At 47.3% G+C, this 14837-nt stretch overlaps 1 protein-coding gene across 6 annotated transcripts in view; it reads right to left on the bottom strand.

The window, feature by feature from the left end:
- The window catches only part of LOC121650713 (tubulin polyglutamylase TTLL5-like), a 51697-nt gene that overhangs the window by 12812 nt on the left and 24048 nt on the right, over positions 1-14837 (bottom strand). For 5 of the 6 annotated variants that reach the window (XM_042002395.1, XM_042002392.1, XM_042002393.1 and 2 more), the window contains 14 exons: positions 12866-12947; positions 12733-12794; positions 10740-10825; positions 8888-8977; positions 8516-8607; positions 6693-6755; positions 6298-6434; positions 6071-6221; positions 4067-4184; positions 3819-3965; positions 3639-3730; positions 3110-3243; positions 2471-2992; positions 2214-2398 (listed from right to left, as the gene is read on the bottom strand). In XM_042002395.1, coding sequence (XP_041858329.1) covers positions 2214-2398; positions 2471-2992; positions 3110-3243; positions 3639-3730; positions 3819-3965; positions 4067-4184; positions 6071-6221; positions 6298-6434; positions 6693-6755; positions 8516-8607; positions 8888-8977; positions 10740-10825; positions 12733-12794; positions 12866-12947 — 1961 coding nt within the window. The remainder of the gene's footprint in view (positions 1-2213; positions 2399-2470; positions 2993-3109; positions 3244-3638; positions 3731-3818; positions 3966-4066; positions 4185-6070; positions 6222-6297; positions 6435-6692; positions 6756-8515; positions 8608-8887; positions 8978-10739; positions 10826-12732; positions 12795-12865; positions 12948-14837) is intronic. The other variant, XM_042002394.1, reaches the window with a different exon arrangement.

Below are 14837 nucleotides of genomic sequence, written 5' to 3'. Positions count from 1 at the left end.
AGAATCAGACCAGATAGAATCGGATCAGGCAGAATCAGACCAGGTAGAATCAGACCAGGTGGAATCGGATCAGGTGGAATCAGACCAGAAAGAATCAGACCAGATGGAATCGGATCAGGTGGAATCAGACCAGATAGAATCGGATCAGGTAGAATCAGACCAGGTAGAATCGGATCAGGTGGAATCAGACCAGGTAGAATCGGACCAGGTAGAATCAGACCAGATAGAATCAGACCAGGTAGAATCAGACCAGGTAGAATCGGATCAGGTAGAATCAGACCAGATAGAATCGGATCAGGTGGAATCAGACCAGATAGAATCAGACCAGGTAGAATCAGACCAGGTAGAATCGGATCAGGTAGAATCATACCAGATAGAATTGGATCAGGTGGAATCGGATCAGGTGGAATCAGACCAGATAGAATCGGATCAGGTAGAATCAGACCAGATATTATCAGACCAGGTGGAATCGGATCAGGTGGAATCAGACCAGATAGAATCAGACCAGGTAGAATCGGATCAGGTAGAATCAGACCAGGTAGAATTAGACCAGGTAGAATCAGACCAGATAGAATCAGACCAGATAGAATCGGATCAGGTGGAATCAGACCAGGTGGAATCAGACCAGGTAGAATCAGACCAGATAGAATCAGACCAGATAGAATCGGATCAGGTAGAATCAGACCAGATAGAATTAGACCAGATAGACTCAGACCAGGTAGAATCAGACCAGGTAGAATCGGATCAGGTGGAATCAGACCAGATAGAACCGGATCAGGTGGAATCAGACCAGATAGAATCGGATCAGGTGGAATCAGACCAGATAGAATCAGACCAGGTAGAATCAGACCAGGTAGAATCGGATCAGGTGGAATCAGACCAGATAGAATCGGATCAGGTGGAATCAGACCAGATAGAATCAGACCAGGTAGAATCAGACCAGATAGAATCAGACCAGGTAGAATCAGACAAGATAGAATCAGACCAGGTAGAATCGGATCAGGTGGAATCAGACCAGGTAGAATCAGACAAGATAGAATCAGACCAGGTAGAATCAGACCAGGTGGAATCAGACCAGATAGAACCAGACCAGGTAGAATCAGACCAGGTAGAATCGGATCAGGTGGAATCAGACCAGATAGAATCAGACCAGATAGAATCGGATCAGGTGGAATCAGACCAGATAGAATCAGACCAGGTAGAATCAGACCAGATAGAATCAGACCAGGTAGAATCGGATCAGGTGGAATCAGACCAGGTGGAATCAGACCAGGTAGAATCAGACCAGATAGAATCAGACCAGATAGAATCGGATCAGGTAGAATCAGACCAGATAGAATTAGACCAGATAGACTCAGACCAGGTAGAATCAGACCAGGTAGAATCGGATCAGGTGGAATCAGACCAGATAGAATCGGATCAGGTGGAATCAGACCAGATAGAATCAGACCAGGTAGAATCAGACCAGGTAGAATCGGATCAGGTGGAATCAGACCAGATAGAATCGGATCAGGTGGAATCAGACCAGATAGAATCAGACCAGGTAGAATCAGACCAGATAGAATCAGACCAGGTAGAATCAGACAAGATAGAATCAGACCAGGTAGAATCGGATCAGGTGGAATCAGACCAGGTAGAATCAGACAAGATAGAATCAGACCAGGTAGAATCAGACCAGGTGGAATCAGACCAGATAGAACCAGACCAGGTAGAATCAGACCAGGTAGAATCGGATCAGGTGGAATCAGACCAGATAGAATCAGACCAGATAGAATCGGATCAGGTGGAATCAGACCAGATAGAATCAGACCAGGTAGAATCAGACCAGATAGAATCAGACCAGGTAGAATCGGATCAGGTGGAATCAGACCAGATAGAACCAGACCAGGTAGAATCAGACCAGGTAGAATCGGATCAGGTGGAATCAGACCAGATAGAATCAGACCAGATAGAATCGGATCAGGTGGAATCAGACCAGATAGAATCAGACCAGGTAGAATCGGATCAGGTAGAATCAGACCAGATAGAATCGGATTCTATTGATTTTAAGTGTTAAATCAGCTGTGATGTCATCAGTATTGATTGAGGGATCCTGATTCTGATCCAGATCATATGGTGGCAGAACTTGTAACACTGAATCCATACGATAACGTTTCCTGTTCAAACGTATTTACACTCCACAGATCAGCTGACCTGGTCACATGACGACTTACGTGTTGCGTCAGCAGGCTGATGTGGGCGGAGCCGGCGTAGTGACGAGCAGCCTGCTTGTTGGCCAGTCTTTGCAGGACTGAGAGAAAGGCCTGCTGGTTGGACTGAGCCTGAGAAGGCAGAACCTGTAACTCTCTGAGAGCGCCCACCGAGCAGGACTTCACTCTGGAACTGGTCCTTCTGACCCCTAAAAACCAGAAGAAGGAGGCGATGACATCCTTAGTTTGGTTTTAGAGCTGCAGGTGGAGCAGGAAACTACCTGGTTCTGCACATGGAGGTCTGCTGAGCGTCTGGCTGTAGATGTGAGCGTTAGCTGGAACTGAGGAGGTCGCTCTGGAGCTGGACTGAGTGGAAGACCTGGTTTTCCTGAGAACCTGGCCGGATTGTCCGCTGGTTGCGAAGGATGACCCGGACGATGCCGTGCTCACTGCTCGCTGGGAGGTCAGGAGGGCAGAGGAGTAAGAAGGAGGTTCAGAAGAGGACTCAGAGGGGCAGAGGTGGGATTTAGCCAGAGACTGAGCGTAAGATGGAGGCTGAGGCTGAGGAGGCTGAGGAGGCTGAGGAGGCGGCGGCGGCGGCGGGCAGTGAAGAGGAAGGGAGGCTGGAACGCTGGTGCGGCCTGAAGTCCGAGGAAAACTGGAGGAACGCTGAGTTTTTGCTGTTGTAACCTCCACCTGCAGGTCTGCAGCCAACACACAGAGACTCTCCATGGTCTTCAGGTCACCTTCAACCTTCCCTGTGGACCGGGATGAGTCCGGATTATCTCCGGCCATGGACGGAGCTGTTCACAGGGACAGAACTCATCAGATCACTCCTCATCTTCATCTCATCCCTGGAGGCTAAATTCCTCCTGATGTTCAGGAATGTTTCAGAATGAAGATGAAACAGGAAGTCTCACCGCTGCCAGAATCTTCCAGGAAGGTTTTGTAGTGAAGGTCTTTTTTACCAGCTTGGACTTTCGTTCCCAGGAAGACGGTGGCTGATTTCTTCTTCTGCGTGTAGAACGTCAGCACCTCCTCCAGATCGTTCTCACTGGAAAATCAGACGTCAGGACACGAACAAGAAGAAGATTCAGGTGTGATTTTTTTAAATCAATTTTTAATTTAATTTTAGACAAACAAAGAGCTTCACTGTACATTACACAGCCATGTAGAAGAGGAAGAAGTAGAAAGATCATGTAGAATATTTGTAAACTGACAACCCAAAAGAAAAAGGGAACAAAGACAAACCAAAACCAAGAGAAACAAAACATGGCTCAGTGTGTAAAACAATCCTGGCAAAAAGCAGCAGTGAAGGACTGTAACGAGTCCTCACAGCAGCAAGAATCTACTGAGCTGTTCATCTTTCCTTGTCTGAAACTAAGACGGATATAACTAAATAACAGACGTTTATAGGATCAGTGGCGGTTTCCAGTGGGATTTACTCACCTGGCGTTAGAAATGTAATCCTGAAACACACGGCTGTCAACACAACGCTGGTCCTCACTGCCCTCCTGTTTCCTCCCCATGTGCTCCGTTTCCTGAAGAGGGGGAGAAAAAGAAGAAGAGGCAAAAGGTTCCATCATGCTGTGATGGGGTTGCCATGGTGATCCAGGAGGATGATGGTACCTTGTTGTAACAGTGGATGAACTGTCCTAACTGGTCGGCCAGGATTCGGCGGCGGTCCTGGACGGGCAGCTGGCAGGTGGGTAAGACCACCTTCAGGTCCTGCTGCAGATTACCGGCAGCTCTCCTCAGGAAGCGGAACACCAGCTCCTGTAAGGACAAGCAGGACAAGCAGGACAAACAGGACAAGAGACATGTTGAAGGCGTCTCCTCTGCAGATGACCCACAAGCATAATCAATGAAAGCTTCACCATCTGATCTTCGTCTTTCTCCGGCCACGCTGGCGTGGAGCAGCTTCGGTTCTCCGCCAACAGCCTCTGCTGGACTCGCTGCAGGTACGAGGAGAAGGAGATCCGAGCCTGAACCTTACTGAGGAGGAGAAGGGAGAGGAGGAAGAGGAGGAGAGAAAACAATCTGTTGAAAACATGATCAACTGTCATCAACTACTGCATGTTAACATAGTGACAAAAAAGTTGCTGTTTGGGGCCTTTGGTGAATATTCTGATGGTTCCTGGTGGACATTTTAATGGTTCCTGGTGAATATTCTAATGGTTCCTAGTGGACATTCTGATAGTTTCTGGTAAATATTCTGATAGAACCTGGTGGACATTCTGATGGCTCCTGGTAGACATTTTGATGATTCATGGTCAACATTTTGATGGTTCCTGATGAATATTCTAATGGTAGTTCATTCTAAATACTTGGTAAACATTCTGACGGTTCCTGGTAAATATTCTGATAGAACCTGGTAGACATTCTGATGGTTCCTCATGGACATTTTGATGGTTACTGGTGGGCATTATGATGGTTCCTGGTAGACATTTAGATGGTTCCTGGTAAATATTCTGATGAGTCCTGGTGGACATTCTGAGGGTTCCTGGAGGACATAATGATGGTTGATGGTGAATATTCTAATGGTTCCTGGTGGACATTTTGATAGTAACTGGTGGACATTCTGATATTTAGATGGTTCCTGGTAAACATGCTGAGAGTTCCTGGTGGACGTTTAGTTGGTTTCTGGTAAACATTCTGATAGTTCCTGGTGGACATTTTGATGGTTCCTGGTGGACCCACTCCCACTCATGAAGATGAATCGAATGACGCAGATGAATCGGATCGGGCAGATGAATTGGATGAAGCAGATGAATCACATGAATCAGATGAAACAGATGAATCGGATGAAGCAGATGAGGCGGATGAATCAGATAAAGGAGATGAACCAGATGAATCAGTTGTGGCAGATGAATCGGATGAAGCAGATGAATCACATGAAGCAGATGAAGCGGATGAAGCAGATGAATCAGATGAAGCGGATGAATCAGATGACGTGGATGATTCGGATGAAGCACACGAAGCAGATGAATCAGGTGAATCGGATGAAGCAAATAAGGCGGATGAATTGGATGAAGCAGATGAATCGGATGAGGCAGATGAATCGGATAAAGCAGATGAGTCGGATGAATCAGATGAATTGGATGAAGCAGATGCATCAGGTGAATCGGATGAAGCAAATAAGGCGGATGAATCGGATGAAGCAGATGAATCGGATGAGGCAGATGAATCGGATAAAGCAGATGAATCGGATGAATCAGATGAATTGGATGAAGCAGATGCATCAGGTGAATCGGATGAAGCAGATGAGGCGGATGAATCGGATGAATCGGATAAAGCAGATGAATTCTGATGAAGCAGATAAATCGGATGACACAGATGAATCAGATGAAGCAGATGAATCGGATGAAGTAAAATGAATTATTTTTATATTTCTGACTAGATTTTATCTGTTGATGGACGTATTCCCGAGTGATCTTCTGCCTGTGGTGTGTGTTTATGGATGGTCTGGGGGTTGATTACCTGGACTGTCTGACAGCCGAGTTTCCTGCTTCCTGATCATTTTATCTCTTTTGCTTCTTCTGTTATTTTACACCACACCTACGTTTTATACATTAATGTTTAATTTCCTTCATTATTTCATTAATTCCTTTTCTGTGGCACTTATTCCAACTCGTGGGGGGCTGGAGTGTATCGCAGCATTCAGCAGGTGAGAGGCAGGTACACCTGGACAGGTGAGATGCCCATCACAGTATTTTATATGTTTTATTATTGTGACTGTATTTAAATTTTTGTCTTTAGGGTTAAAAACAATTCCTACATTTTTCCAGCTTTGTGAACATTCCTGATGAACAACCTCATATCATGACACCTGGCGACCAGGCTGTGATGTCACTCAGCTGATGGGGGAGGAGCAGACTGACCTGAGCTCCCAGCCCCCCTGCAGGATGCTGAGCAGGTTGACCGTGCGCATGGCGTTGGCGGCCTCAGAGCTGGATGCTGCCTCACCATGGCGATGCTCCGATCTGGTCTCCCGTTTCCAGATCAGATGTTCCTCCTCCCTGAACTCCTTCCCTGCAGCAGTGAAATAAAACTTTGCTGTTTCTGCTGATTCCAGCTGATGATGACGATGATGATGACGATGAGGTACCTGGTTTCTTCCTCCTGACGGCAGAGCGGTGAATCAGGTGGTGCAGTTTTCTTCTTCTAGCCTCCAGACACAGCAGCTTCCTCTCATACTGGACAACATGACAGCCGTTGACTGCCTCCACTTGAACGTTCCCGTTCCTGAAACAGAAACCAGTTTCATGTAAACCACCAGCAAGCAGCTTCTCCACAAATCCTGATCCTGTACCCTACAGACCAGACAGATGATGGACAGGATTAACTCTGAGAATTCAGCTGTGTTCAAGTCTGGAAATCTGGACTGAATCAGACTGCAATGATAAATATGCTTCAGGTCATCTCCTGAATCCAGAAGGGCGGCATGGCAACCGACATCTGCTTCAAGCAAAGAATCCAAATGGAGTACCATAAAATTATTACTTTTCTTGGAAAAGTGTGCTTGCCAGTCGGACGTTCATTGACGTCTTGTGCTGCAGATAAGCTCTGAAAGGAGAAGAAGAAGAAAGTCATGAAGCAGGTCCAACCAACCTCCACCTCCTAAAGTTCATGGATCTCCTGGTCTAGAAACACTGCTAAATGAAAAATACATTTTTCTGAAGAGGATCATATTCCAAACAGAACACAGATATTCCCAAGACTGAAGGTTTCTCAGCTACAGGTGGACTACAGGAGAGCTACAGGTGAGCTACAGGTGGACTACAGGTGGGCTACAGGTGGACTACAGGTGAGCTACAGGTGGACTACAGGAGAGCTACAGGTGGACTACAGGTGAGCTACAGGTGAGCTACAGGTGAGCTACAGGTGGACTACAGGAGAGCTACAGGTGGACTACAGGTGGGCTACAGGAGAGCTACAGGTGAGCTACAGGTGGACTACAGGAGAGCTACAGGTGGACTACAGGTGAGCTACAGGTGGACTACAGGAGAGCTACAGGTGGACTACAGGTGAGCTACAGGTGAGCTACAGGTGGACTACAGGAGAGCTACTGGTGGACTACAGGTGGACTACAGGTGAGCTACAGGTGGACTACAGGTGGACTACAGGTGAGCTACAGGTGGACTACAGGAGAGCTACAGGTGGACTACAGGTGAGCTACAGGTGAGCTACAGGTGGACTACAGGTGAGCTACAGGTGGACTACAGGTGAGCTACAGGTGGGCTACAGGAGAGCTACAGGTGAGCTACAGGAGAGCTACAGGTGGGCTACAGGAGAGCTACAGGTGAGCTACAGGTGGGCTACAGGTGAGCTACAGGAGAGCTACAGGTGGGCTACAGGAGAGCTACAGGAGAGCTACAGGTGGGCCACAGGAGAGCTACAGGTGAGCTACAGGTGGGCTACAGGAGAGCTACAGGTGAGCTACAGGTGGGCTACAGGTGAGCTACAGGTGGACTACAGGAGAGCTACAGGTGGACTACAGGTGAGCTACAGGTGGACTACAGGAGAGCTATAGGTGGGCTACAGGTGAGCTACAGGTGGACTACAGGTGAGCTACAGGTGGACTACAGGTGGACTACAGGTGAGCTACAGGTGGACACAGGTGGACTACAGGTGAGCTACAGGTGGACTACAGGTGGACTACAGGTGAGCTACAGGTGTACTACAGGTGAGCTACAGGTGGACTACAGGTGAGCTACAGGTGGACTACAGGTGAGTTACAGGTGGACTACAGGTGAGCTACTGGTGGACTACAGGTGGACTACAGGTGAGCTACAGGTGGACTACAGGTGAGCTACAGGTGGACTACAGGTGAGCTACAGGTGAGCTACAGGTGGACTACAGGTGAGTTACAGGTGGACTACAGGTGGACTACAGGTGAGTTTCAGGTGGACTACAGGAGAGCTATAGGTGGGCTACAGGTGAGCTACAGGTGGACTACAGGTGAGCTACAGGTGGACTACAGGTGGACTACAGGTGAGCTACAGGTGGACACAGGTGGACTACAGGTGAGCTACAGGTGGACTACAGGTGGACTACAGGTGAGCTACAGGTGTACTACAGGTGAGCTACAGGTGGACTACAGGTGAGCTACAGGTGGACTACAGGTGAGTTACAGGTGGACTACAGGTGAGCTACTGGTGGACTACAGGTGGACTACAGGTGAGCTACAGGTGGACTACAGGTGAGCTACAGGTGGACTACAGGTGAGCTACAGGTGAGCTACAGGTGGACTACAGGTGAGTTACAGGTGGACTACAGGTGGACTACAGGTGAGTTTCAGGTGGACTACAGGTGGACTACATTACCCGTAAAGCTCCCAGGTGTCTGCAGTGGGGAAGATCCTGATGAACCCTCCTCTTCTCTCGTACTCCTCTTTTATTCTCCTCAGAAGTCGGACCTACATCAGAGAAAAACTTAGTACATGTTTATTTTTATAGAACCTTTCCAGATAAAAACCACAAAGTGCTTGACAATAAAACATAATACAAAAACTGGTTTTATGAGCCAGTAAAGCTCCAGTTTTCCTGGTTTTTGCCAACACAAATTTAGTCAATCACTGCATCCTGTTGCTGTAACGTTGCACCAAAGTTAGTCTAAAATTGCTTTTGGTTGCAACATTGACTAAAACACAGTAAAACCCGGGAGGTACTTGAATCATTCCCATCACACCTCCTCACCTCCTCCGAACTCAGACTGAGGTCTCGTTGGCTGGCTTTACCTCGCACCTCCTCTGTTTCCGTGGTAACGGCTGGTGTCCGTCTCTGCCGCTACAGGATGAACACAGACAGAAAACGATTCCAAAAAAAACAAAAAACCCCAAAAACCCCAGTTAATGACCAGAGCTGATGTTTAGACTTTGCTTCATGTCTTGATAACCCTGGGACTATTTTAGCTGTTGGAATACTTTTAGATTTTATTGACCACAGAAAAAGGAAAATGTTTACCACAGCCATGTATGGCATCCCTTATTTCAGCACAATTTCACCAGGATGGGATCTTTTTTCACTTTAACCCGCTTTACTTACATGTTGAACCCAAAATACAAAAGTAATCTAAACTAAAAACACTAATTACAATAAAAAGCCACAAACACCATAATTTCTGTTTCTGTATCTGGGAGTCATCACCCGTCCTGGCTTCCGTCTCTTCAACCTGTTGCCTTCTGGGAGGTGTTTTAGGTCCATCAAAGCCTGAACAAACACTCAGGGACAGTTTCTTTCCCAAGACTGTCACCACAATGAATGCAAACTAAATCAAAGTGTATTACCACTGCACCACCTTAGTTTGTTACCTCACTCGTTTTTATCGTGCATTAGATGTATTTTTCTATATATTTATTTATATATTATTGAGCCTTTTTTATTATTACAGTATTATGTGTGTACATTTATGGAACTGCTCTTTTTGTACAATGCATAATGACAAAGGCTATTCTGTTCTATTCTATTCTATTCTATTCTGGTTACTGAAGTAATCTGATTAAACATACATGCACTTCCAAAATACCACATTCAAAAAATGTACAGACATACGTAGTGATGTCACTTCCTGTGTCTGAACGTCCCCCCAACTCCTCCTTCACTACACAGCGACTCATTCTCTTGGCGATTCAGACATGAAGCTGCCTTTTTTTTCCTCGCTGCAAACCACGTGACAACCAGCCATCACCATGGCAACCACAATGCGTGTCAAGATGTCATTTCAAATCCAATCCAAAGTTGTATGTAAACATTTTTTTATTCCTTAGGTTGTATTTTATTTTTTGTTGCATATCTATTCAACAAAAAATGCTTTTTCGCCGCCATGTTGGGCTTCTGTCCGCAATGCATTGTGGTCTATAATGACCCGTCTGTTGTTCTGTCTGATCATTCCTGGGTTTTCTTTGAGATGCTGTTATTGTCAACAAAAAGCCCAAACAGAGGTTATCAGGAACCGGTACACTGGTGAAAATCCCACTGACATGTTTCTACCAGCTTTCTCCCCCCCCCCCCCCCCCCCCCCCCCCCCTCCCCCCCCCCCTGTGATCCCCCTGTAGTTGGAGCACACCCTCCGGTCCCCCTTTTTGAAGAGGGGGACCACCACCCCAGTCTGCCAGTCCAGGGGAACTGTCCCCGATGTCCACGCGATGCTGCAGAGGCGTGTCAGCCAAGACAGCCCTACAGCATCCAGAGCCTTAAGGAACTCTGGGTGGACCTCATCCACCCCCGGGGCCCTGTCACCGAGGAGCTTTTTAACCACTCTAACCCAGGCCTGACTGGCATCCTGCCCCAGTGTATAAATCTGATTTCTAATAATGTGTTAATGGTGGTTATCTGATAAAGGACATGAGATTATGCTGTTAACATGATGACTTAAATTATCCCTAAATCAGGTGATGATCATTTAAAGGGGCTCAATAATCAGAGACCTAAAGTAAAGTAACAGTAGATTTTTGGAAATTATTTCCCCATGCGCACATCATGGAGGAACCTTTTTGTCATAGACCAAAGGAGAATTGATGTCATGTTGTATGAACCTGTGTAGACCCACCCGAGCTTGCAGTCCTGCAGGGTTCTTGTCCAGGGTGATTCTATCGGATAGAGCTTGTCTGGTTTGAGGATCCTGACAGACGAAACCTGCAAAGACCAGAAGGGACCACAGAGGAGTTCTGATCCACTTCCTGGTCTAAAGACATCACTCATGACTTTCATATTACCCCTGCAGTGACTTCATAAAGCAACAAACATCACTGAGAGGACGAGCTTAGCCTTTTCCTCAGTTTGATTGGCTAAAAAGATCATTTGAGATCCAAAAAGACATTTTATCATTTCTATTAGAGAAAATAACTCAACTTGCACCAAACAAACCCAACTGAAAGGGAATGAATCCCAGGGTTGGGGGTTTACCTCGCTACCCTGCTCCACAACAGGAGTCTTGAAATGAGCTAGAACCATTACTGCATTTACCTATTTCACCATCATCATTATCATCATCACAAACAGAAAACCAACAATAAACATCTGGAAACAGGAATCTGAGCAAGCTTGGCTCCTCCAGCATCAACCAGTCCATGTTCCATCAACATGGTTCAGGATAAAACGGGTGCAGACAGACAATAAATGAACCATAGTTTCCTGAACGGTCGCTGGGTGGGGGTTCTAGGCCTTGGTACCTGGGGGTGGCCCCCTTTCTTGGGGGTGGAGGGGTTGGTTGATGCCAGGGGTCTAGGCCTGCCCAGGTGTGCTGCCATGGGGCAGGTTGTTGCATGCCCCGGTGTCTGGTTGCCACCCTGGGACCTAGGGTTTGGCCCGGGGGCAGGAGAGGTGTTGAAGAGGGGTTTGGGGGATCATAGGGGGAGGTGCTGGTGAGACTGGTAGGTTTGCGTGTGCGTGTGTCAGGATGAATGGGAGTGGGCAGGAATATAGGTGTGTATGTGCATGTCACATGCACTTGTGGGGGAGGTCTGGGTGGTTCTGGGGGTGGTGGGCCATGGGTCTGGGCTCCTCCCGCTTCTCTCTTCCCCCCCAGGCATGTGGTGTTCTTCTGGGGTTGATGGCAGCTGTGTGTCCTGGTCGTGGGGGGCAGCTACTCCTGGCCTGTCTTGCCCTGGGGGGCTTCCTGGGAAACAGGGGTGCAAGTGGCTCACATTAGGGCCCTGGGCTCTTCACTCTGGCCGCCCTGGATGGCTAGTTCCCCAGTGGGGTCGGCAGCTGCCGATCTTGGGCCACCGGGGATCGCGGTGATCGTGGGGTGTCTTGGGTCCGTGCTCCAGGATTTCTGCTGATTGTTCGGGTCTCTGGGCCTCCCTAGTCTGTAGGAAATTCTCTGTTGTGTTTCTGTACAGGTGTAGCAGCTGGTTGACTGGCGTTAGAAGCAATGACCTTCAGTCCAACCTAACTGCTGGATCTTTGTCTTTTTTCTGCTTTCGTTTTTACTTTTGCTCAGTATTCTCCATTTTTCCGTCCCTTCTGGTCAGGTCCAGCTAGGTTACATAAATTCCATAATTCAAAATGAATAAGATGAAAAAAAGAAACAAAATGATCAAAAGGAGCCTTACACCCATAAAGCTCCTCTTGACAAACCAAATTTGTTCGGCACAACACAGCAGCCAGACCATCATTCTGCCGCCACCGTGCTGGTAAAAAAAATTCCTTCATTTAAGAGCAAAAGAATCTGTTTTTTCATGTAGATGTTTTTAAAAATGCAGGTGAGTATAAAACTTCTGCTACGGTCTCAGACCTTATTGGCTTTTATAATGAAGCATCATGAAGATGCCGATGTAGCTCCAGGTAAACGTTTAGTCTGGAATTCTGCCACGTTGCTATGGAAACGGTGATTACCACAAACACGGCTGCTCAGAGGAGGAAGCTTCATCAGCTGATCTGATGGATCTCAGACCATTTGTTGTTGATCATAGAGGCGCATGTTGGAGGCTTCTTTAGATTTTCTGATCTGAGTGGAGTAATTTCAGCGCCTTCGGAACTGGAGCGTCCTGTCCAAGAAACAGCTGTGGAAAGTAAAGCAGGAAAGGAGTCGGACTCACCTACAAGAGAAAACATGTCTGCGATCATGCTGGCCTTGATCTTCAGATCCAACGGCGCATCGCTGTTGGTCAGCAGATTAATGAGGATCAAACAGACCAAGATGGGACAGACGGACGCAGGACGGTGACTCACCAGGACAGGGACGGAGACAGGTTCACCTCCAACAACCAGGGTTTCAGGTTGGAGTCGATGAGAACGTCAAACCCGTACAGTTCTGCAGAGAGACAACACATCCAGGATCTTGGAAACCAGCATCCCACTGGGAACAACCAGGGGTTCCACTTCAGAAAGTAATGAAACCCTGGACAGACAGGATGAAAACAACAGCCTGCAGACCAACATGAAGGTAAAAACCTGCTGAAATCATCAGAGGCCTGAACCAGGAAGCTGGATTTTCTCTTATCCTGGTAACTCTGGGGTTAACTCAGGGTTTTCTGTCCTATGAAGCTGGTTCACTTCCTACCGGGTAAATCACCGTGGTAACTTACGCTGAATGACTAACCTGCTCCGGATCAGGTTCTGTTCTGGATCAGAGACTAACAAGTATAAAAGCTCCACCTCCTGACCAATCAGACCTGCTGGGACGAAGCTTCGTAGCACCACTGATCAGGATCCTGAATGTCTGGGAAAGTCAAGCACGTAATGGAGAGATATCCGGGTTAGTTCTGCAGGAATCCTGGATTCACCCCTCTTTCCTCTGATGGAGGTTTTCCTTCCTGGTTCTGGTTCTGATGGAGGTTTTCCTTCCTGGTCCTAATGGAGGTTTTCCTTCCTGGTTCTGGTTCTGATGGAGGTTTTCCTTCCTGGTCCTAATGGAGGTTTTCCTTCCTGGTTCTGGTTCTGATGGAGGTTTTCCTTCCTGGTCCTGATGGAGGTTTTCCTTCCTGGTATTAGTTCTGATGGAGGTTTTCCTTCCCGGTTCTGGTCCTGATGGAGGTTTTCCTTCCTGGTTCTAGTTCTGATGGAGGTTTTCCTTCCTGGTTCTAGTTCTGGTGGAGGTTTTCCTTCCTGGTTCTGGTTCTGATGGAGGTTTTCCTTCCTGGTTCTAGTTCTGATGGAGGTTTTCCTTCCTGATCCTGATAGAAGTTTTCCTTCCTGGTTCTAGTTCTGGTGGAGGTTTTTCATCCCGGTTCTGGTTCTGATGGAGGTTTTCCGTCCTGATCCTGATGGAAGTTTTCCTTCCTGGTTCTAGTTCTGGTGGAGGTTTCCTTCCTGGTTCTGGTGGACGTTTTCCTTCCTGGTTCTAGTTCTGGTGGAGGTTTTTCTTCCTGGTTCTGGTTCTGATGGAGATTTTCCTTCCTGGTCCTGATGGAAGTTTTCCTTCCTTGTTCTAATTCTGGTGGAGATTTTCCTTCCCGGTTCTGGTTCTGATGGAGGTTTTCCTTCCTGGTATTAGTTCTGATGGAGGTTTTCCTTCCAGGTTCTGGTCCTGATGGAGGTTTTCCTTCCTGGTTCTAGTTCTACTGGAGGTTTTCCTTCCTGGTTCTAGTTCTGGTGGAGGTTTTCCTTCCTGGTTCTGGTTCTGATGGAGGTTTTCCTTCCTGGTTCTAGTTCTGATGGAGGTTTTCCTTCCTGATCCTGATGGAAGTTTTCCTTCCTGGTTCTAGTTCTGGTGGAGGTTTTTCTTCCTGGTTCTGGTTCTGATGGAGATTTTCCTTCCTGGTCCTGATGGAAGTTTTCCTTCCTGGTTCTAGTTCTGGTGGAGGTTTTCCTTCCTGGTTCTGGTCCTGATGGAGGTTTTCCTTCCTGGTTCTAGTTCTGGTGGAGGTTTTCCTTCCTGGTTCTGGTTCTGATGGAAGTTTTCCTTCCTGGTTCTAATTCTGGTGGAGATTTTCCTTCCCGGTTATGGTCCTGATAGAGGTTTTCCTTCCTGGTCCTGATGGAAGTTTTCCTTCCTGGTTCTGGTTCTGATGGAGATTTTCCTTTCTGGTCCTGATGGAAGTTTTCCTTCCTTGTTCTAATTCTGGTGGAGATTTTCCTTCCCGGTTCTGGTCCTGATGGAGGTTTTCCTTCCTGGTTCTGGTTCTGATGGAGGTTTTCCTTCCTGGTATTAGTTCTGATGGAGGTTTTCCTTCCCGGTTCTGGTCCTGATGGAGGTTTTCCT

Source organism: Melanotaenia boesemani, chromosome 12, assembly GCF_017639745.1.
Source record: "Melanotaenia boesemani isolate fMelBoe1 chromosome 12, fMelBoe1.pri, whole genome shotgun sequence".
Lineage (NCBI taxonomy): Eukaryota > Metazoa > Chordata > Actinopteri > Atheriniformes > Melanotaeniidae > Melanotaenia > Melanotaenia boesemani.
The sequence above is the reverse complement of the archived record's forward strand: the minus strand, read 5'-3'. Positions and strand labels throughout refer to the sequence as shown.